Genomic DNA, 22,069 nt, shown 5'->3' with positions numbered 1-22,069 from the left:
CTATTTTTGGGTAGAATTGGAGGACTCTCGATTTCACTCATGTCACAGTTATTTTCCTCTTTGGAGGCTCTCTAGCTTCCACATAAGAGCCCCCGTTTCTCTCTTTGTGTTCTTTCTCTTCTCTCCATTTTGCTGTCAGCGATTTTCTAACCTGTTGTCCTGCTGGAGCTTTCACAGTGAAGCAGCTGTGTGCTGCAGCCAGAGGTGGATCTAAAAGCTCTGCTCTGCTCTGTGTTGAGAAACGGTGTGTCATGTTCTGTGTCCCCTTGGTCCCAGCCCCCTCCTGTTCTCCCTCAGGTTCTCCTCATGTGTCTTCTTGTGTTTCCCAGCTCCCTCTAGGCTTTCCTCGTGTTTTCTTCCTAGTCACTCCCATGTATTCCCATTTGTTTGCATTAGTCCTCCTCACCCCTCTAGTTATTAGTTGTTTATTTCTGCACTTAGTTCTAAGTTTAGTTATTTAGTGTCTTATAGGTTATGCTTGGTTTTCCATTCCCATTTAGTTAATTGATTTCACCTGTCCTCCCTCTAGGCCTCACTCCTCACACCTGTTCCCCTGATTGCTTTCCTCTGTGTTAAAAGCCTGTCTTGTCCTTCAGTGTTTGTTGGGTCATTGTCGTATGTGTTGCGTTGGTCGTTCCCCTCTCGAGTTTTCTCTGAGTCTGTGCTCATTTGTGAGCTTTTGTTTGGTTTTGAACATTCGGTGATTTTTTTGAGATTTAATCTTATTTTTTGAGCTTTGGATTTTGGCACATCCTCCTTTAATAAAGGAATTATTTTCATTAAACTACTCCTGCCTTGAGTCGTTCTGGTGTTCTGCGTTTTTGGGTTCAACCTCCTACATTGAGGCCCTGTCCACACGTAGCCGGGGATCTGCCAAAACGTAGATATTTTTCTACGTTGTGGCCTGTCATCCACACGAAAACGGAGTTTTTTCACACGAAAACGGATCTTTTTAAAAACTCCGGCCAAAGTGAAGATCTGCGTTTTCTCCGTTTTGGGTGTCTGCGTGTGGACGGACAAAACCGGAGTTTTAAGGTCCGCAACGTCACTTTCCGCGACAAAAAATGCTGACATCACGTGTGCGACCTGTGTTTACACTAGCCGGCATCATGGAAGCCTTCAGAGCTGCGCTCTGTCACTACCCGATCCATCAATTGTCCAAGCGCTTTTTGCTTGTTTGTTTTTGCAAGCGGAATTACTGCTCCTTGCGGAAGACCACAGACGAAGGACGAGGTTAAGAACGGGGGAAGTACTGCCGCCTACAGGTCTGGCATGTCCTTAACAACGTATTTATCCGGGTACGTGTGGACAGAGTTTGTTTTTAAAACGCGGTGGTGTGGATGCAAGTTTTTGGAGGGGTGGATATTCGTTTTTTAAAAACCCGGCTACGTGTGGACTAGGCCTCAACGTGACATGGTGACCTAATTATGTCTTTCAGACTGTTTGAGTTGGTAAAACACAATCTGAAATAAGTGTGTGTCTGGGGCAATTTTGGAAGAGAATAAATGATGTCAGCCTCTTTGAAGCAGCTTGTTGTGATTAGTGGTGATTTAATAACTCTGACCACAGATGGGCTGAAACAGGAAAGCAGGAAATCCAAAGGGTTCAAATGAAGGCAACTGGACTTCATTGGTTTGGAGATGTTTTGCTTCTCATCCGAGGAGCTTTTTCCATTCTAACGCAACAAGTCTTAATGACAACAACTCTTCAGGTGGTAGGGAGGAGGGGTATGTATAGGTAGTTTCTGCTCATTAAGTAACAAAAGCTCCCGTTTTAAACACGATTCTCCCATATTCCAGTCAGAATTGACAAAGCTCCTCGGATGAGAAGCAACACGTCTTCAGAAAACCAAATAAGTCCAGTTGCCTTTTTTGAAACCTTTGGATTACCATGACCTGGATGACTGAGAAACTTCTCTAGCAAGACAGCAGGAAGAGAATAATGTGCTTCTCCTGATACTCACCCCTCCGAAAGCTACGCCTCAGCTTCCCACAGAATGCGTCAATGCGAGGCAGGTCTCCACTGATGTCCTCTCCTGCTGCTGGACTCAGCTCTGGAGAACTGGGGCCACGGCTGAGGTCTAGCGGGGCCTTGGTGCAGACTGGAGGTAGCGAGGATGCCCCGAAGGTCTGTGGAAGACCGGGAGAGGATGTGGCAGTGGGTGGAGGGGAGGAGAAGCCAGACGGCAACCTGGATGAGCATGGAGGAGGGGAGGAGATGGAAGGACTGTGGCTGGAGGTGGGTGAGTTGGCTGCTGACGAGGAGGGAGTTGTCGACAGATCTAGAACTCCCACTTTCACGCTGATGGGGGAGCTAAGGGAGAGCTTGCGGCAGTGCACGGGAGAAGAGGTGCGAGGGGGGATGGAGATTGGAGGAGGGGAGGAAAACTTGCGACAAAGCCTTGGAGATTTGTTGTTCAGAGGGTCAGTTCCCCAGGCACCCTGACTGGTGGCAAAGAAGAGTTCCAGAGACCTGAAGAAAAACACAAACCAGCAGAATAGATCTGCAGCCCTGATGAGAACAGGACTAATAAATCACCAGTCCTACTGATGGTATTTACTTGGACTGGTCCAGAGCAAGCTGTGTGATCTTCAGACTGTAGTCAGGACACAAGGACATGATGGACAGACGGTCACATGAGTGCTGCTCAATCCTGAGGCAGTGACAGGAACGTGAGGAAGATGAATAAATAATATTTAAAAAAAAAGAATAGGGAGGTATGAGGTAGGGCTGCTCAATTAATCAAATTTTAATCCCAATTACGATCTGAGTTTTGAACTATTTTAAAAACAAAACAAGCCGATTATTTGCTCCTCCCACTTGTGCTGCCCTGAGTTGCAAATGAAGTGCTCCTCCCACAGTGTTGCCAACTTATCGACTTTGACGCTATTTCTAACAGCTTTTGTGAGTGACACACACACCGCACCTGCGGGCTCCTGAGTCGCTAAAAACAGCTAAATGTGTGCGTGCTAAACACACGTGCAGCCTGCCCATGATTGCTGTGAAACCGGGGTGGGGGGTGCAGCTGTGGTTGGGACAAGTATTACATTAACTGATGGACCTGTAAATAAATAGTTTATAAATAAGGTAGAAATAGATAGAAATAAGTTCCTCATGCTGATAAATAATAACTAATCTCTATGAGGACACGGTGCTGCACTCTCCTACAGCACCTTGACATGACTAAATAAATGTTATACAACATTTTATGAACATCAATTTATTTGCATTCATTTGTTATAAATGCCACTGTATAATTCTTGATGTCAGTATTTGCAAGATATTGGTATTTGGGTCTGTACTGGTTAGACTTAAATGAGTTAAACCAAGGTCTATAGCCCTAGGGTCATAGACTATGAGCTATAAGTATATTGGTCTTTTTATACTGGGAATCAGGTGTTATTTTAGTGATCATCTTGTTTCTCATTTAATTTAAAAAAAGTTAAAGTTAAAGTCCCATTGTCACACACACTGATGTGTGTGCGACATTTGTTCACCGCATCTGACCCATCCCCTGGGGGAGCAGTGAGCTGCAGACACGGCTGCGCTCGGGAACCATTTGGTGGTTTAACCCCCCAATCCAATCCTTAATGCTGAGTGCCAAGCAGGGAGGCATTGGGTCCCATTTTATCAAAGTCTTTGGTATGACCCGACCAGGAATCGAACCCTGATCTCCCAGTCTCAGGGCAGACACTCTACCACTAGGCCACTGAGCTGATACAATTTTGTCCTGATTGTGCCCTGAGCAATTTTATGACAGAATAAAAACAATTAAAATCAACATAAATTGAAAAATTGTCTTAAATAATCGAGATCTCAATTTCAGTCACAATAATCCTGATTATTGTTTTTGCCATAATCGAGCAGCCCTAGTATGAGGTGCCAATTTAATGTTAAAACATTGAAATAGTAACGTTTCTGTCGTAGCGTTAATGACTAAAGTCTACACTAAATATCTAACTATTAAAATTACTTCTCAATATGTAAATCAAATTAAACTTAAACTCTACCTAAACCCCAAATATTTAGGGAAACCTGTATATGTAAGTTTAAACATTTAGAATAAAATCTGAATATTTAAAATTAGAACTAAATTGTTAGAACTAAACATCTATATAAGGTTCAATCTAATATTGAAGTTTAATATTATAATTTGATATTGAAGTTTAAATATAAAAGTCAGTGTTTAACTAAATAGTTATTTAACATGCAAATTCAAATAGGAGTAAAATGAACTTAATGAACAAAACAAAAATGTTGGAGTAAGGCGATCTCCTATCCAACATCTCCGACTCCATTTGATGTAAGATTGGTGAATATATTTAACTCATTTTCATTTTAACTCTCAATGTACAGCGAGTAACCAGACAGGAACGCTGATAAATAATCAATGGTGAACAGGACTGCATCATCTTATCATCAAAAGGAGTCCGACATGTTAGTTGGGAGATCTCCTCACACCGCTTTTATTTAGGTTGACCACATTGTTGTCTGTCTGAATTAGATTTTTATCAAAATATTTAGTTTAAAAGCCACTTTTACATTTAGATTTGAACCTTTAGATGTAACTCAAAATGTAGACCTGATTTGAAATATTTAAGTTTTTTATACTTTGATTTGATTCAATCAGACATAATAATGGAAATTCTAAAAAGTCTTGAAAAAGTGAAAACTGAGTGAAATTTACCCATTTTTTATTGTTAGGAGAAGCTAAAAATGGAAAGTGTAGCTGTTCATTTTTTTTACAATACTGTTTTACAATTGGCTCCCCATAGAGAAGGACGGCATGAACTGTTAAATGTGAGGAGGGTAAAAAACGATGACAATGGATGAAGATGAGGATGTTTGCAGGTTCAGGAGCATCTACAAACCTCACAGGGATGGAAGTGAACGGCTTCTTATAGATGTCAACCAGCTTGTCGATGACCACGGCTGCGGTAGTGAAGATCCTGTAGGTGTGGAGGAAAGTGTTGAGGAAGTCTATGGAGAGGAAGCGCAGGTCTGTCAGTCGCTCTAGCAGACGCTCTACGCTGGCGTATCGGATCTGAGGCACCTTGCAGGAGTTCAGCGTCTTGCTGAAGCAAATGTCTACATCATCTTTATGCAGCCGGGCATCAGACCTGAGCAGAGAAGCATTTTGGGTGATTCAATCATTGTGATCATGCTGAGAAACCAATCAGTCAATCAGTTCAAGTTTTTGGCCTCTTGATGATGTCATAATTCAATAACACCAGCTTTTTACAGCCTTCCTCATTTTTTTGAGGATACAACATTGTTGCCAACTCTAATACAAACAGTCCATGAATTTTGCTCCATTTTTGCACAGTTTGCTCACACTATGAGAGGATGAAGTTGAGTTTTCCTGGCATGCCTGCTCTCTTTTTTATACAAGAAAAGGTGCTGCTTTTTTGCTTCGTTTCATAATTACTTTTGCACAGATGCAAATACCATCAGCTCTCAGAAGCCAGTAAATATCTGATACTAAATATGTTTCTCAAACAGTGCAAATCTATCAGAGCTAGCAAATAACAAAACATAATCTTATAAAGAGTTTTCTTCACTGTTGCATTATTGCAAATGTTTAACGTCAGGTGTTTGCTAGAGACAAGTCACAAAAAATAAATAAAAATGTCTCCTCACTAAATAAAAATCCATAATAATAAATACATAATGCTCAGACCACACTGTTAGAAATGAAGATTACAAGTGAAACAAGAAAAGTTTGAATATGGAATAAAAGATCATTTATTTCATAAATTCCACTTAAAAGGGGATAATAACATATGGGATAAAATTATTTGTTTGTTATAATTTAGATGATTGTGGCTCACAGCTGATGAAAACCCCACATTCAAAATCTCTGACAACTAGAATATTGTGAAAAGGTTCAATATTCTAGTGTCACACTCTAATCAACTAATTAATCCAGAACACCTGTAAAGGGTTCCTGGGCCTTTAAACTGTCTCAGTCTGAGCTGCATTACTGAAATTAACTTAGGCCTAGTCCACACGTAGCTGGGTTTTTTAAAAACGAATATCCGCCCCTCCAAAAACTTGCATCCACACCACCTCGTTTAAAAACTCTGTCCACACGTACCCGGATAAATACGTTGTTAAGGACATGCCAGACCTGTAGGCGGCAGTACTTCCCCCGTTCTTAACCTCGTCCTTCGTCTGTGGTCTTCCGCAAGGAGCAGTAATTCCGCTTGCAAAAACAAACAAGCAAAAAGCGCTTGGACAATTGATAAAGCGAGCGCAGCTCTGAGGGCATCCATGCTGTCGGCTAGTGAAAACACAGGTCGCACACGTGATGTCAGCATTTTTTTGTCGCGGAAAGTGACGTTGCGGACCTTAAAACTCCGGTTTTGTCCGTCCACATGCAGACACCCAAAACGGAGAAAACACAGATCTTCACTTTGGCCGGAGTTTTTAAAAAGATCCGTTTTCGTGTGAAAAAACTCTGTTTTCGTGTGGATGACAGGCCAAAACGTAGAAAAATATCTACGTTTTGGCAGATCCCTGGCTACGTGTGGACATGGCCTGAATTTTGCACCATATTCTCATTTTCCAAGTTCCTGGTTTGGAAATGTAACACTTGCTTTTTAATAAAAGTATCTGATCTACTGATATGAAACAGAAAACACATTTTCTTACTTGATCATGTGTGGCACGGACACTTTAGAATTCTCCTCAAACACGCTGGTCATTAGGCCGTTACAGCGGATATTATCAATGCACTGTAAAAAAAAATTGCAGAATGAGATGTTACATGGAGATTGGCTACATGATCATCAAACTGAGCTCCTACCTGGCTGATGTCGCTGGTCCAGGCTGCCTTCTCCTGACGAGAAGGAGCCAGGAGAACGACGGAGAAGCTCTGACCATCGGGAGGCTCCAATATAATCTTAAACTCCAGGTGGCTGAGGCCTTGACCTGCAGCATTATCTGCAAACAAAAAAAAGTTAAGGTTGTTTACTTTTTATTTTGTTATGATTCATTCCTGCTGTCCTCGTCACAGAGACATGATGGTTCCTTTTTAACATTGTGGAGCTGGTGACTGAACTAAGACAGGCGTTTGGATAGAAATGTAAATGCCATTTTCTTCACTTAACATGCACTGTAAAATAAACAAAGAGATGCTTACAGTCTTCATCGCTGGCGTCTATTTCTTCTATGAGCGTGCACTCAATCAGGGACAATGACCCTCCAAGCTGCAACAGAGGTTTCCAAATTAGTCTTTTGTTTGCCTTTGAATTCTAAATTTTAGTTAAGAAAGGAACTTTTGCAGCATCTCCAATCAGTCTCTGATCTGATTAGTTTTTAGAAAATCAGAGAAAAGGGATCAGATCTGTTGCATGTCAGCTCTACGTTTTGCAGATGATGTGATTCTGTTGGTATCTTCAAGCCACATCCTCCAAAATGCACTGGGGTGGTTCATGACAAAGTATAAAGTGACTGGCATTAGCATCTGAAACCATAGGTTACAGCTGTAGAATACTGCTGCTAGGTTGGGAGTGAGTCTGACCCTGAATCTACACTGGAGGAATCAGCGGCGCGGAACAGCAGCGGGGTGGTTTACTCGCAGGCTTTGCTGTGCATCAATCCACACCGAGGAAGTCTCAGCGAGATCACAAAATCCCTCAAGACTTCAAAGGTCACAATTTGCTCATGTCATCTGCCATTAAACCAAAAAGAAGGAGATCACATTTGACATCGCTGTTTGGTGTCATGTATAATGTTATTCCTCTCCACTGCCAGGATTAAAGCCATGAAAAACACACTGTTGTGCTCCTCGAAAGATGCTGAGAGTAAATAAGTCATTTGGTCACATGTATTGACGTAATCTACACGATATGAAATCACATCTCTGCATTATTCTTTTATTTTGAAAATACCAGACGTTTCACACTGAACCCGTGTGTGATTTCCTGTCTAGTCTTTGTTAACTGCAGAAATTGATGTGTCCCAGAAGAAGCTTGCAGAAAAAATGGACCCCAATCCCATCTTCAGCGGTGCGGTCGTTTTGGATCAACCCTCTAGACTTTAATTGATTCTTTTGAAGAAGCAAACGTTCTGCGCCGCTGATGCTTCCAGTGTGAATTTGAGGTCAGTCTCAGATGGAGTAGTTGAAGCATCCTGGTGTTCTGTTCATCAGTAAAGGTGGAGCAAAAGATCCAACCTCTTCAAAAGTCTAGAGATCCTGGTGGAGCTTTATCTGTGTTAATGGGACATAGTGGCAATAATGGAGCTGAGTGAAAAAGCAAAGCTCTTGTATAACTCCCAACTGTCATTTATGGTCATGAGATTTAGACCAGGAAAGAAAACAGGATTTCCTGGTTGGCTCCTTCTGGAGATTTTCCAGATGCAATGGAAGGACACCTCAGGGCAGACCCTCTGAAGAGATCCTAATTCCTCTTTGGTCTAGGAACACTTTGGGATCACATCACTCAGGGGAAGGTGAGTGTCCCTGGGGTTTCCTCCTGCTCCTTCATCAACCTGACCTCAAATAAGGGGCAGAAAATGGATGGATCACTCCAGAAAGGCCTGGTTGTTGTCAGGAGACGGGGTTTCCAGAGTCTCCACAAAACATTGCTTGGTGTCCATTTTGGGGAACAGTTTCCTAATGTTGATTGGGATTAGCTCAGACGCTTTTTGTTTTGGAGTTTTGGTGACATCTAACTAAGAAAGACCATAATGGAAGAACAGAATGTGCAAGCCTAACCTTCAACAGGTGCAGCTTCCCTCCAGATGTTCTTGTACAGATGAGGAAGTGTTTGGTGAACAGGAAACACTGCCTTTCTCCTTCTTTTCTCAGAGAGAGAGAGCCCAGACGCACCTTACTGAGCATTCCCCGCTCGCTGCTGGAAGGCAGCTGGATGAGAGAGCCTGTTGGAGGAGAGGAAGAGGTGTGGAGTGATGGGATTGAGGAGACAGATGACATGGCCAGAAGAAACTTCAACTTACCTTGTCTGACGAAGGTCTGGCTTGTGTCCAGCAGGATGTCACAGCCTTCAACAATCATCCTCTCAATGGCCAGGTTCTTCCGGATGTTCTCCGTGTCGCTCACCTCATCGTGCATCATCCTGTTAACACATTTATTGTTAGAGAGTCTTCATGGTGTGAGGTGGATCACTTACAGCCAGAAGGTTTCTGGTCTTTTCTTTGTGGAGATTGTTTTTCCCACTTCTGAAGATAAACGCTATAGCTGTGTTCAAGGTTTAAGTGAAGGTTTTAAGTCATCCAGATTAGAGTCATCATAAAGCTTGAATGATTGGGACAAAACATGAAAACTGCATTTTCTTGTATACGGCATATTAATAGTCATGTTTGATGTCCAATTTATCAAGTTTTATGCATTTGAAATGGAACAAAAACATTGTGGTCATCACCCCAACGTCACTCCTATTATTATTATTATTATTATTATTATTATTATTATTATTATTATTATCTCCCTGGGCTGCCGCCTCACCATGGTGGAGGGGTTTGAGTGTCTCAATGATCCTCGGAGCTAAGTTGTCTGAGGTTTTCTGCCTCTGGTAGGGTCCTCCATGGCAAACAGGTCCTAGGTGAGGGATCAGACAAAGAGCAGCCCCAACACCTCTTATGATGAATTATATAAATGGAAACCATGTTCCCTCGCCCGGACGTGGGTCACCGGGGCCCCCCTCTGGAGCCAGGCCTGGAGGTGGGGCACGTTGGCGAGCGCCTGGTGGCCAGGCTTTTACCCATGGAGCCCGGCCGGACACAGCCCGAAGAGGAAACGTGGGTCCCCCCTTCCCATGGGCTTACCACTTGTGAGAGGGGCCAAAGGGGTCGGGTGCAGTGTGTGACGGGTTGTAGTCGAGGGCGGGGACCTTGGCCGTCTGATCCTCGGCCACAGAAGCTGGCTTTTGGCACATGAAATGTCACCTCTCTGGTGGGGAAGGAGCCTGAGTTGGTGTGTGAGGCTGAGAGGTTCAGACTAGATATAGTCGGACTCACCTCAACGCATGGCTCTGGCTCTGGAACCAGTTTCCTTGGGAGGGGTTGGACTTTCTACAACTCTGGAGTTGCTCCCACTGAGAGGCGCCGAGCAGGGGTGGGCATAGTAGTTGCCCCCCATCTTGGTGCCTGTACGTTGGGGTTTACCCCGGTGAATGAGAGGGTAGCCTCCCTCCGCCTATGTGTGGGGGGACATGTTCTGACTGTGGTCTCTGCTTATGCATCAAACTACAGTTCAGACAAGGGGTTGCATGACTTAATTTTTTTTTAAAAGTCGACAGTCAAGTAATGAAAATCGAGTCGACTTCGACTAGTCGTTGATGACGTCATACACCTGAAGCGGCACTGGGGGTGGGGTGGGGGTGGGGGTGGGGGGTCGGTAGGTTCGCTGGAGTTTTTCACAATTAAAATTGCGCCCACATTTTCTAAGTTAACACATCTCTTTTAACAACGGTAGTTTCTGCAGCCTACTTTAGCCCTCTCCCCCCTCCCCCTGCGCAGCAGCCGCAAACTCACTGATGCGCCTGCAGCCTTTTCTGCTGCTCTAAACATTAAATAATTATTTCATTTTTTGTTCCTCACTTCCGATTACTACCTTCAATGGTGTTTGTTTGTTGCAACCAGGTACAAAAACAAACTTGTTTTTATTTGACTATTTTTCTGTCCTGTCTGTTTATTATCTTCCTGCACCTCCTCTCAATCCTAAAGAAAAACTGCTACATGGGTTCATTTATATTCACCTTATGAGTTACCTTTGAACTGCAGTTCTAAAAGATCTACCGACCACAAAAACAGCGGAGTGCCGCTGCTCGCCGGGGGACTACAACAGGACCGTTTTTGCTGCGGAGTTCGTGCCGGAGCGGAGCGGAGATAGTGGAATTTTGGGGGTGCGTCACCGGAGGACAAAACAGGTGATGCGCCTCGCTCTGCAGCAGCGAAACGCATCAGGCACAAATAACAGACAGAAAACATTAAAGGAAATGAGCCGACATGAACGATCGCGTGGTTAATTTGTTTTTGAGGTGGTGACACCTGATTTGGCGGTGCTCAGGACGCAGATGTCTGGAGCGTGTCAACGATCAGAGCTTTGCATGTGCAAACTGGTTAAGATTAGGATCGGGGTGAGGGGAAGGTAAAATTGCAAGAGGGAAAAGGTCACAGTTTGGTTAAATGTCCATTTTACCACCGGTGTCAGTACTGATGCTCTGGCACAGCGCGTCGCCTCCGCCTTCCGACGCGCAGGGGCTCATCACCCGCTGTCTTTTCCGAGGACTGCATCTTGTCAGTCATTATCACTGTTACGGCTGGAGCCTTTTTGTGTTGTGATTTCATTTTTTTGTGCATTTTATGTTGCATCTGAGGAGCCTGCCTGCAGACTATGTTGGCTCACCCTTGCTCCTCCCTGCACCAGCTGAGCTGGGTTTTCATCAGCCGCAAATTGTTTAAAGGACCAGCTGGAGCTCCTCACCAATGGGGACAATAGTGCAGAGCTGCCTTTCCTCTGGTCTGTTGTCTCCCACTTAGAACATCGATATTGTGCTCTTACTGTTTGAACCTGTTTTGGTAAAAGTGGATTTAGATCCGTGGTGGTTAAAAGAATAATAGTCATCTTTTCTGAATTAAGAGAAAGTAAATAAAACCTTTGTTAATTTTCCTTTGTGTCACGCGTCCTCCATGTTACCCCAGGCCCCCTAGACACCTGGTTGTAACATATGGGGGCTCGTCCGGGATAATTAAGTACCCTTAAAATGAGGTTGGATGCATGATCATTTGTGTGTATCAGTGTTTTACCAGTTATGGCTACTTTTGATTTAGCGCAGTTTGTGGAGGCCCCATCCCGTGGACTGATTGGTGCCTGTCGCAAGCGGGATCTGCTGGACGTGGCGGATCACTTTGGATTTCAGGTGGACAGCTCAATGTTAAAGGTGGAGCTGCAGGAGGTGGTAATCAGTGGCTTGGAGGACTTGGGCCTGCTTACTCGGCAACAGGCTGCCTCGCCTGCGGAGGCCCCTGTACATGCTGAACCTCCCCTGGCGACCCCGCCCCCTGTCAGCCCTGCAGCACCTGATGACAGAGACAGACTGGTTACAGCTGCTGGAGACGTGGACCCGGCTGACTCTGATGAGGACGTGACTCCAGCCGAATTCAGGCTGAGGATTGAGCAACTCCGTTTGGACGCTGAGGACAGAGCCCAGCGCAGACAGCTGGAGTTTGAGATGAGAAAGCTGGAACTGGAAGCTGATACAAAATTGCGGCTCCGCAAACTTGAACTTGAACACGAGGCTGTGAAGGCTGAGAAAGAGACATCTCCGGTGAGTTCCCCACCGCAAGACTCTTTTAATATCAGTAACTGCATGGCGTTGATGCCTGTTTTCAGGGAATCTGAGGTTGACTGCTACTTCTCTGCGTTTGAACGCATCGCAACGGCGCTTAATTGGCCGCGGGATGTGTGGCCTCTTCTGCTGCAGTGCAGATTCACAGGTAAAGCCTCCGAGGTTGTAGCCGCTCTCTCTGTCTCGGATAGCAATAATTATGACACCGTTAAAACTGCAGTTTTACAGGCATATGAGTTGGTGCCAGAAGCCTATCGCCAGAAATTCAGACTTTCCAGGAAAAACTCTGCACAGACACACATTGAGTTTGCTCGAGTAAAAACGGTTCTATTCGATAAATGGTGTAATTCCTCCAAGGTAAAAGACTTTGCTACTTTGCGTGAGCTCCTGCTCCTTGAGGAATTTAAACGCTGCATCCCTGATAAAGTGGTTCAGTATGTAAACGAGCAGAAGGTGACGTCATTGTCTGCTGCAGCGCAGCTCGCGGATGAGTTTGTGTTAACTCACAGGGTGAACTTTGATCCCAACAGAAGACCCTCACCTGGGCCGCCTGCTGAGTCAGACATAACGAATGTCGTTCCTGAACCTGCTCTGTGTTTTTATTGTCACAAGCCTGGTCATGTCATAAAGGACTGTCCCATTCTCCAGGCCAAGAATGTAAGACAAGAACAGCCTGACAATGTTGAGGTTTTTACCTGTTCAGCCCATGTTACTGTTGGGGAACAGGATGTGGGATCCTGTTTTAAGCCATTTGTATTTTCTGGATTTGTTTCATTGTCGGCTGATGATAGGCCTGTACCGATAAAAATCCTGAGGGACACTGGGGCATCTCATTCTCTCATTCTGAGTTCGGCATTACCCTTTTCTGGAAGAAGTGCTTGTGGTTTTAAAGTAGTTGTTAAAGGGATTGCGCCCCCGTCCTTTCAGAGGCCTGTCCATCGTGTGTTTTTAACATCTGATCTCGTCACAGGATATTTTAACATTGCTGTCTGTCGCTCCCTACCAGTGGATGGCGTCGTTCTCCTGTTGGGAAATGACAACGCCGGGGACTTGGTGGTTCCACCTGCCTGGTCAAATCCTCAAGCTAAGGGAGTAGAAAACATGTCAGTTTCTACTCCTAATGGTCTCATTGCAGGAAACAAAAACACAGGCTCCTGTGAAATGGACAGACGTGCTGCTGAGCCTGAGCCGCCCGTGTTTGATGCTGGGTTTTGTGGACCAGCCAAAATAAAGAGGAAAAATAAAAAGAAACCATTATGATTTATCCGTGAGTAGTGTACAGAGACCTTCGCTTTACAAATTCCGTGCTTTGGCCACTTATTAAGTAAGATGACAAGCAGCAAAGGCCCAGAAAAGATTTTGGTTTTGCCCAACCTGGAGAATGAGATGTAGCAGTGTTTGTTGTTTTGTTTTTGTACCCAAAGGTGTAGACCTTAGGCTTTATGGGGGGAAGTGTTACGGCTGGAGCCTTTTTGTGTTGTGATTTCATTTTTTTGTGCATTTTTTGTTGCATCTGAGGAGCCTGCCTGCAGACTATGTTGGCTCACCCTTGCTCCTCCCTGCACCAGCTGAGCTGGGTTTTCATCAGCCGCAAATTGTTTAAAGGACCAGCTGGAGCTCCTCACCAATGGGGACAATAGTGCAGAGCTGCCTTTCCTCTGGTCTGTTGTCTCCCACTTAGAACATCGATATTGTGCTCTTACTGTTTGAACCTGTTTTGGTAAAAGTGGATTTAGATCCGTGGTGGTTAAAAGAATAATAGTCATCTTTTCTGAATTAAGAGAAAGTAAATAAAACCTTTGTTAATTTTCCTTTGTGTCACGCGTCCTCCATGTTACCCCAGGCCCCCTAGACACCTGGTTGTAACAATCACGTGACAGTGACTAGTCGATGACAGGCATAAAAAGTCACTACAGAGCCGTGAAGTCGACTAGTCGACTAGTTCATACAACCCCTAGTTCAGACTACCCACCCTTTTTGGAGACCTTGGAAGGGGTGTTGGAAAGCGCTCCTTCTGGTGACTCCCTTGTTCTGCTAGGGGACGTGGGCAATGACAGTGAGACCTGGAGAGATGTGGTTGGGAGGAACGGCCCCCCTGATCTGAATTTGAGTGGTGTTTTGTTACTGGACTTCTGTGCCAGTCATGGATTGTCCATAATGAACATCATATTCAGACATAAAGGTGTCCATATGTGCTCTGGACAACAGGATACCTTAGGCCGCAGCTGGATGATCGACTTTGTTGTTGTTTCATCTGACCTGCGGCCGCATGTCTTGGACACTCGGGTGAAGAGACGGGCAGAGCTGTCAACTGACCACTACCTGGTGGTGAGTTGGCTCAGATGGTGGAGGAGGATGCCGGTCAGACCAGGCAGGCCCAAACGTATTGCGAGGGTCTGCTGGGAACGTCTGGCAGAGTCTTCTTTCAGAAGGAGCTTCAATTCCCACCTCCGACAGAACTTCCAAAATGTTCCGGGGGAGGCGGGGGACATTGAGTCTGAATGGACCCTGTTCCGTGCCTCCGTTGTTGAGGCGGCCGACCGGAGCTGCGGTCGCATGATCATCGGTGCCTGTCGTGGTGGCAACCCCCGAACCCGCTGGTGGACACCGGCGATTAGGGATGCTGTCAAGCTGAAGAAAGAGTCCTATTAGGTATTTTTGGCCTGTGGGACTCCAGAGGCAGCTAACGGGTACCGGCAGTCCAAGCGGAATGCGGCTCGGGTGGTCGCCAAGGCAACAACCCGGGCATGGGAGGAGTTCGGTGAGACCATGGAGCAAGACTTCTGTATGGCTTTGAGGAGATTCTGGTCCACCATCTGGCACCTCGGGGGGGCGGGGGCGGGGGGGTTGGGGAAGCACTGTGCTACCAACACTATCTATAGTGGGGACGGTGTACTGCTGACTTCTACCCAGGACGTTGTGGATCGGTGGGCAGAATACTTCGAAGATCTCCTCAAACCCACCGACACGTCTTCCAGTAAGGAAGCATAGTCTGGGGACTTTGGGTTGGCCTCTCAAATCTCTGGTGCTGAGGTCACTGAGATGGTTAAGAAGCTCCTCTGTGGCAAGGCTCCAGGGGTGGATGAGATCCGCCCAGAGTTCCTTAAGGCTCTGGATGTTGTGGGGCTGTGTTGGTTGATGCGGCTCTGCAATATCGCGTGGACATCGGGAGCAGTCCCACTGGACTGGCAGACCGGGGTGGTGGTCCCCTTATTTAAAAAGGGGGACCGCAGGGTGTGTTCCAACTACAGGGAATCACACTCCTGAGCCTTCCTGGTAAGGTCTATTCAGGGGTTCTGGAGAGGAGGGTCCGTCGGATTGCTGAACCTCAGATTCAGGAGGAGAAATTTGGTTTTCGTCCTGGCCATGGAACACAGGACCAACTCTATACCCTTAGGGGGATCCTGGAGGGTGCGTGGGAATTTGTCCAACCAGTCTACATGTGTTTTGTGGATTTGGAGAAGGCATTTGACCACGTCCCTCGGGGGGCCCTGTGCGGGGTACTCCGGGAGAATGAGGTACCAGGCCCTCTGATACGGGTTGTTGGGTCCCTGTATGTCCGGTGTCAGAGCTTGGTCCGCATTGCCGGCAGTAAGTCGGGCTCGTTCCCAGTGAGAGTTGGACTCCACCAAGGCTGCCCTTTGTCACCGATTCTGTTCATAACCTTTATGGACAGGATTTCTAGGCGCAGCCAAGGTGTGGAGGGCATCCGTTTTGGTGGCCTGAGGATCAGGTCTCTGCTTTTTGCAGATGATGTGGTTGGCTTCATCAGAACGTGATCTTCAGCTTTCGCTGGAGCAGTTCGCAACCGAGTGTGAAGCAGCTGGGATGAGAATCAGCTCCTCTAAATCTGAGACCATGGTCATGATTCTGAAAAGGGTAGAATGCCTTCTCCGGGTCAGGGATGAGGTCCTGCCCCAAGTGGAGGCGTTAAAGTGTCTTGGGGTCTTGTTCACGAGTGAGGGAAAACTGGAGCGTGAGATCGATAGGCGGATTGGTGCTGGATCTGCACTGATGCGTGCGTTGTACCGATCTGTGGTGGTGAAGAGAGAGCTGAGTCAGAAGGCGAAGCTCTCGATTTACTGGTCGATCTAGGTTCCTACCCTCACCTATGGTCATGAGCTTTGGGTAGTGACTGAAAGAACGAGATCACGGATACAAGCGGCCGAAATGAGTTTTCTCTGAAGAGTGGCTGGGCTCTCCCTTAGAGATAGGGTGAGAAGCTTGGTCATTCGGGAGAGGCTCGGAGTAGACCCGCTGCTCCTCCACATCGAGAGGAGCCAGATGAGGTGGCTCGGACATCTGGTCAGGATGCCTCCTGGACGCCTCCCTGGTGAAGTTTTCCGGGCACGTCCAACCGGTAGGAGACCTAACGGTAGACCCAGGACACGGTGGAAGTACTATGTCTCTCACCTGGCCAGGGAACGCTTTGGGATTCCCCCGGAGGAGCTGGCCCAAGTGGCTGGGGAGAGGGAAGTCTGGGCCTCTCGCCTTAGGCTACTGCTCCCGCGACCCGACTCCGGATAAGCGGATGAAAATGGATGGATGGATGGATGGATGGATGGATGGATGGATGGATGGATGGATATTATTATTATTATTATATTATTATTATTATTATTATTATTATTATTATTAGTGTTGTTGTTGTTGTTGTTGTTGTTATGATCCCTAAACTGGTGTTACAGCTTATTTCAAACATCTGCAAAATTGCGTCTTGAGTCATATATTCAAGTTTGACAACCCCAAGTGACACTTTATTCATAGATATATTAAATGATTTTTTTTAACTTCTTTATTTAATTTTGTTCTAAATTTTGATGTATTTAATCCAACCTAATTTCTATTTTAAAATGGGCTACTATTTGCATGTTTTTATTTTCTCCCAGCACCTTCACACCTGTCTGCGTTCCTGACTTCCTGGTTCATGAAACCATAACAATCCCAGACTCACTTGGACAACTCCTCCAGCTTGGATTTGGCAAACTCCAGACTCTTTCGCTCCACGTGCTCATGAGGTGTGTGAGCCAGCAGCTCGTGGAGAGTGATGATGTACCTAGGGATCTAAGGTAATGAAGAAAAATATTAACTCTCACATGCTAAAATCAGACAGACACATGTGACCCAACGAAATGTTAGTCAGAAATAGAAGAGCTTGTCAGACACGACTGAAATTAAAAAATTATTAATTATTTTGTCAGTAAAATCATTGGCAATATTATTAGTTATTTATGTGATTGTGTTTCTTGTCTCTGGATGCTGGCTTTTCAAAACCAGATCTTTTCTAATGTATTTGTTTAGGTGTTTTGCTGTAAGCTGCATGCAGTACCTGGAACATGGGATACGTCAAAAATGTCTCCAGCATGCGAGCCTCGCAGGCAGCGTTGGATTCATACTGTTTCAGTAGCTTGTCAAAGTCTCTGTTCTGCTTGCAGTTGGCCAGAACCTGCAGGCTGTACTGGTGGTTCCTCACAAACTCCTGGTAGATGTTCAGCATGGGCAGCAGGATGTCAAACAGGTCGGCTGTGAGGGAAACACACAACAGCTCCTATCGTGACTCTAAAGCAAAAATGTATTTAAGGCTGCCGGCATGTCACATTGTAAAATTATTGAAATTGAACTAAAATTAGGAAATTATTTAATGCCCATTGGCTGATTTTAGGGTTCTTTTCTTTTTTTTTTAAATTCAATTAAATAGACAAAAATGTAAAAAAAAATTATTTAAATAACTTTTTGCTTTGATACTTTCAATATCGTCCATCTGGTAAACAATACTGAAATATTATGTTTTAGAAAAAAATATTTTATTATTTATATTTAAAATGACAGCAGTTTCCTTCTATTGTAGAGACCTGCTGTGTTACAGAAACTGTAACAGATGGTCCCAAAACCCCCACGCCCACCTCTACATCATATGTGGAGCTTTTCAGGACTCACCCAGAACCAACGTTGGCCAGTTGGCAATCCGAGCCTTCAGCCCCTGGTGGAAGATCTCATGAAGGAACATGATGGTCTCACTGGAGACAGAAAACTGGCCTCAGTTTACTTTGAAAGGGTTTAGTGAGAAAACTGGCTGTCGGTTCATTTGAAAATCAAAACACAAAGTAGAAAAGTCACGTTCTTAGCCTGCAGAGTAAATAATCACTGAGATACAGTGGAGCCATGATGATGGAAGGTTAGGATGGTTCTGAGGGGCCACAACTAATGATGTTCTTAATTTAATTTTTAATGAAGTTAATAAAAAATTAGGTGCTTAGATTCTAGTTTCCATCCAACTGACATCCAACAAATTATAACAGAACCTCAGTACTTGCGTTAGTGGTGGTTTAAGGATAATTGAGCCTGGACGTATAATTCTGACGCTGTGTAAACGAGAGTTATTTACCTCTCAATTCTAACTCAAACCCAATATTTCTTTATAAAATCCCTGATTATGTTCTGACTGCCTGGAGAACTCCTCCTTGGTATTCATGCTCATGATGGGTGTAAACCTCTGACTTTAGCTGTGTGTTATGTGTGCTGTAAGTGTTGAAGAGCTGTGTGGAAGCTCCGAGCACCCTGCTCTTCATCAGAGAACCAGCTAACCCCAACCCTAACAGCTGTGAATCTTCTGATAATTCAAGATGGAGAGTTTCAGACACAGCAAAAGTGCAGAAACACTGAGTCATAAAGTATGTAGTGTGGGAAAACATCACTGGAATTGAAACCAGCAGGGTGAAAAACACCCGTTTCTCACTTCAGTCTGTATTGGTACCTCACTGACTCATCGGCGAACCGCAAAACCAAAGAAACAAAATTTTCTGTCTCAAGGTGCATCTGGAACACCTGAGCAACTCGTGGCTTCGTCCTCTGTGACTGACTTGCCTGTAAGCTCACCTGCTGCGCTCATCCCTCACAGCTCCTGCTGACCTCTAACATATAGGAAACTGTCTCAGCTACAAGGCCACTCAAGCCAAAGCCGTGCAAACCACTAAGCACCACACAAAGCTACTCACTCATGAGTCTCCACATTTCTCTGGGTGCTTCTCCTCATCATGAACACAGAATAATAAGTTTTACTTTTTCCTGCGTGTTATCTAGATGAACAAACATGACATTTACAGCCATTTTTGATTTTGAAACACACAAACAGCAAGTACCATACCACTAAAAAAACATGAGCAACATCAGCTCTATGCTCTTGTCTCAATGCCTATTTTTTTTTTATGCTAACCCTTGGAGCTTCACTAAAAGCTCATGACAGCCCACCAGCTGTGAGATAACCAGGATTTACACAAAGATACAGCAAATAGAGGAGGGAATGCTACAAAACAAATAAAAAACGAAGAGGACACACAGAATTACGTAGATAGAGGCAGGTTTAAATATTCAGCAATAAATTAAGAGGTGCATGAGTCCACCTGTTGAGGAAGATGCTGCTGACATCATCGTGACTGATGGGAGGTTTCTTGGAACTAGCAGCCATGCGGAGCGGCCGGAGGAAGCAGTTCACCAGGATGGAGAGCTGGTGGACGTACTCGGTCTCCGCCTCCACCATGTTGAACACAATCTGGTTCCTCTTCCTCATGCTCTCAGCGTGAGGAGAGCAGATGTAGTCCTGGACAATGATTTTCCACTTCCTCCGGCACAGCCAGCCACGCAGGAAGCTCTGAACCTGTAACACCAGAGAGCGCCCCATGTCCCGTATTCACTCTCTAATCATTTCCCCAAACCCATAGATCACTGGGTGATATTCAAAAGGAAGTTTCTAAATGATAAAGAAGTTTTAAAGGATTAAAATGAGATGAGTTTTTGTGGGGTAGTTTGTTTGCAGCTACCCTTCTGTAACAATTATTACATATTAATTATGACCAGTAAGATGTGATTTTCCATATAAATATGAAATATCAATCTGATTGATCTTTGAATATTTAATCAGAAGAATCTAGGGTTCTTTGCTTCTTTAGGGACCATAAACACACCGTATTAATTCAGACAGAGTCAGTACATAGGTTATAAAATGAATTTAATTATTTTTCCTAAACTAATGATACATGACAAGATATGAACAATGAGATGTGGTGTGGTGGATGTGAGGTGTTGTGATGGAAGCTAGATGTTGTAGCAACCGTTCTTTGTATCTGAGAGAAATTGTGAACTCTGGGTGTAAAATAATTAGTTGTTTGTTAGAAACTAGAGATTTGTTTATTAAAAACAGCATCAGATGCAATCTGTCGTGCCAAGTCTATGCACCCTTGGTGTGGAGGTTCTCGTTCGATCTGGGGTCGATGGTCACTGCCGGTAGAGTGAACCTCTGATATCAGGAACCCGTGGATAGTTCCGATAGGACCCGTCCAGTCTGAGATCCCTCAAGGTGAAGGCAGAAAGCTGGAATGCTTATTTGTGACTAAGGCTGATGTTTGTTTGGCTCTTAGAAGAGCCGGTTGTCTGGTATCAGCCGCAGCGTTGCAGAGAGGCTTTGACAGGAGGTCAAAGGAGAAGATGGCTTCAGAAATGCTTCTTTCCCGAATTGGCCGGTTCGAGGGTTAGCGAAAAACTGAATTAATCGGAAAGTAAGTCTTGTTTTATTAAACTGCTTTGTTATGATTTCTGGCCAAGTTTGGCCAATCAGAATTTGACACGTTTCTGAGAATTTACCAACATCCCTCAGAAAACCACGCCTTCCTTCAGATACAAGATTCTTAACACTGTGAATAAGAATCTTTAACCTTATGTGAGGTGCATGTGAGTAAACAATGATTAACTTGATAAATCAAACACATACTGATCAGAAGATCTGCAATGGATCATTGTAAGAACAATATTCATTTCAAATTCATTGATTTAAGCACAGGTTATTCAAACGTTTGATTTAAACATCTTGTTCATTCATCACATATGATAGTTTAACTTATAACTATAAAATCATGGAGTCTTCACTTATTCCGAGAGAAGAATGTTAACGTCTGGCGTTCACACAGTGTGTGCAAGAACCTCGGGTGAGAATGTTTGAATGTTTTGTCTTCATGGTATGTAAACAAGCACTGCAGAACCTTCTGGGTTTGGAAGGCCAAATAGGAAGTGGATTTATTTCTGTAGATGAAAGGTCACTACGATGGTCAATGTAGATGGTGAAAAATGGACCCTTTCTGACGTTACGCTTCCCACTGGTGGCGCAGTTAGACTAATTTGTCATTTAAATGATGGAATTGACAAATCATCACGTTTGTTTAGTCACATTATATCTCACAAGCAAGCTTTCATTCTGTTTAGGGTTCTGGAGGCTGAATTCGTGTTTTGTGGCATTTTTAAATGTTACAGCAAGTGAAGATGGCAGAATGAGGGCAAAACACACTGAGAGGACTTCGCCCTTTTTAATAATGCCCCCCACATGCTCAAGCAGCTTCTTGAGAAAAAAAAACATATGTGTACAATCACAACTACAATTATGAATAGTTTTTACTATTTTGAGAACCCAACAAGTTGCAGCCGAGTAAGAGTGGTTTCACACATGTGATAACTGACCTTTTTTATCTTTTTAATATCCGGGTCCTCCTCTTCATGGTTGTTCTGGTAAGGCAGCATCTTCTCCTTAGTTTTGTTCAACATTATTATCTGCAACAACAGCACTCTCCACGTGAATACAGCAGTGAACAGAAGATGAAATATTCATGAAATCCTTTCTTAAATTCACACAAACAAACATCTAGCTGCATGACGGGGAAGTTTTAGGTCCTGAAATCACTGGAGCTCCTTTGGGTTTTAATTCAACT

At 44.6% G+C, this 22,069-nt stretch overlaps 1 protein-coding gene across 4 annotated transcripts in view; it reads right to left on the bottom strand.

The window, feature by feature from the left end:
* rasgrf2a (Ras protein-specific guanine nucleotide-releasing factor 2a) overlaps positions 1-22,069 on the bottom strand; it is a 47,584-nt gene that overhangs the window by 12,620 nt on the left and 12,895 nt on the right. For 2 of the 4 annotated variants that reach the window (XM_054744087.2, XM_054744088.2), the window contains exons 4-16: positions 21,822-21,911; positions 19,718-19,971; positions 18,255-18,334; positions 17,647-17,840; positions 17,272-17,381; positions 8,965-9,083; positions 8,723-8,886; positions 7,145-7,211; positions 6,809-6,945; positions 6,655-6,737; positions 4,872-5,120; positions 2,561-2,653; positions 1,964-2,472 (exon numbers count right to left, since the gene is read on the bottom strand). In XM_054744087.2, the coding sequence (XP_054600062.1) occupies positions 1,964-2,472; positions 2,561-2,653; positions 4,872-5,120; positions 6,655-6,737; positions 6,809-6,945; positions 7,145-7,211; positions 8,723-8,886; positions 8,965-9,083; positions 17,272-17,381; positions 17,647-17,840; positions 18,255-18,334; positions 19,718-19,971; positions 21,822-21,911 (2,149 nt within the window). The remainder of the gene's footprint in view (positions 1-1,963; positions 2,473-2,560; positions 2,654-4,871; positions 5,121-6,654; positions 6,738-6,808; positions 6,946-7,144; positions 7,212-8,722; positions 8,887-8,964; positions 9,084-17,271; positions 17,382-17,646; positions 17,841-18,254; positions 18,335-19,717; positions 19,972-21,821; positions 21,912-22,069) is intronic. The other 2 variants (XM_054744089.2, XM_015975213.3) reach the window with 1 other exon arrangement.

This window comes from Nothobranchius furzeri, chromosome 6, assembly GCF_043380555.1.
Source record: "Nothobranchius furzeri strain GRZ-AD chromosome 6, NfurGRZ-RIMD1, whole genome shotgun sequence".
Taxonomy (NCBI): Eukaryota; Metazoa; Chordata; class Actinopteri; order Cyprinodontiformes; family Nothobranchiidae; genus Nothobranchius; species Nothobranchius furzeri.
The sequence above is the reverse complement of the archived record's forward strand: the minus strand, read 5'-3'. Positions and strand labels throughout refer to the sequence as shown.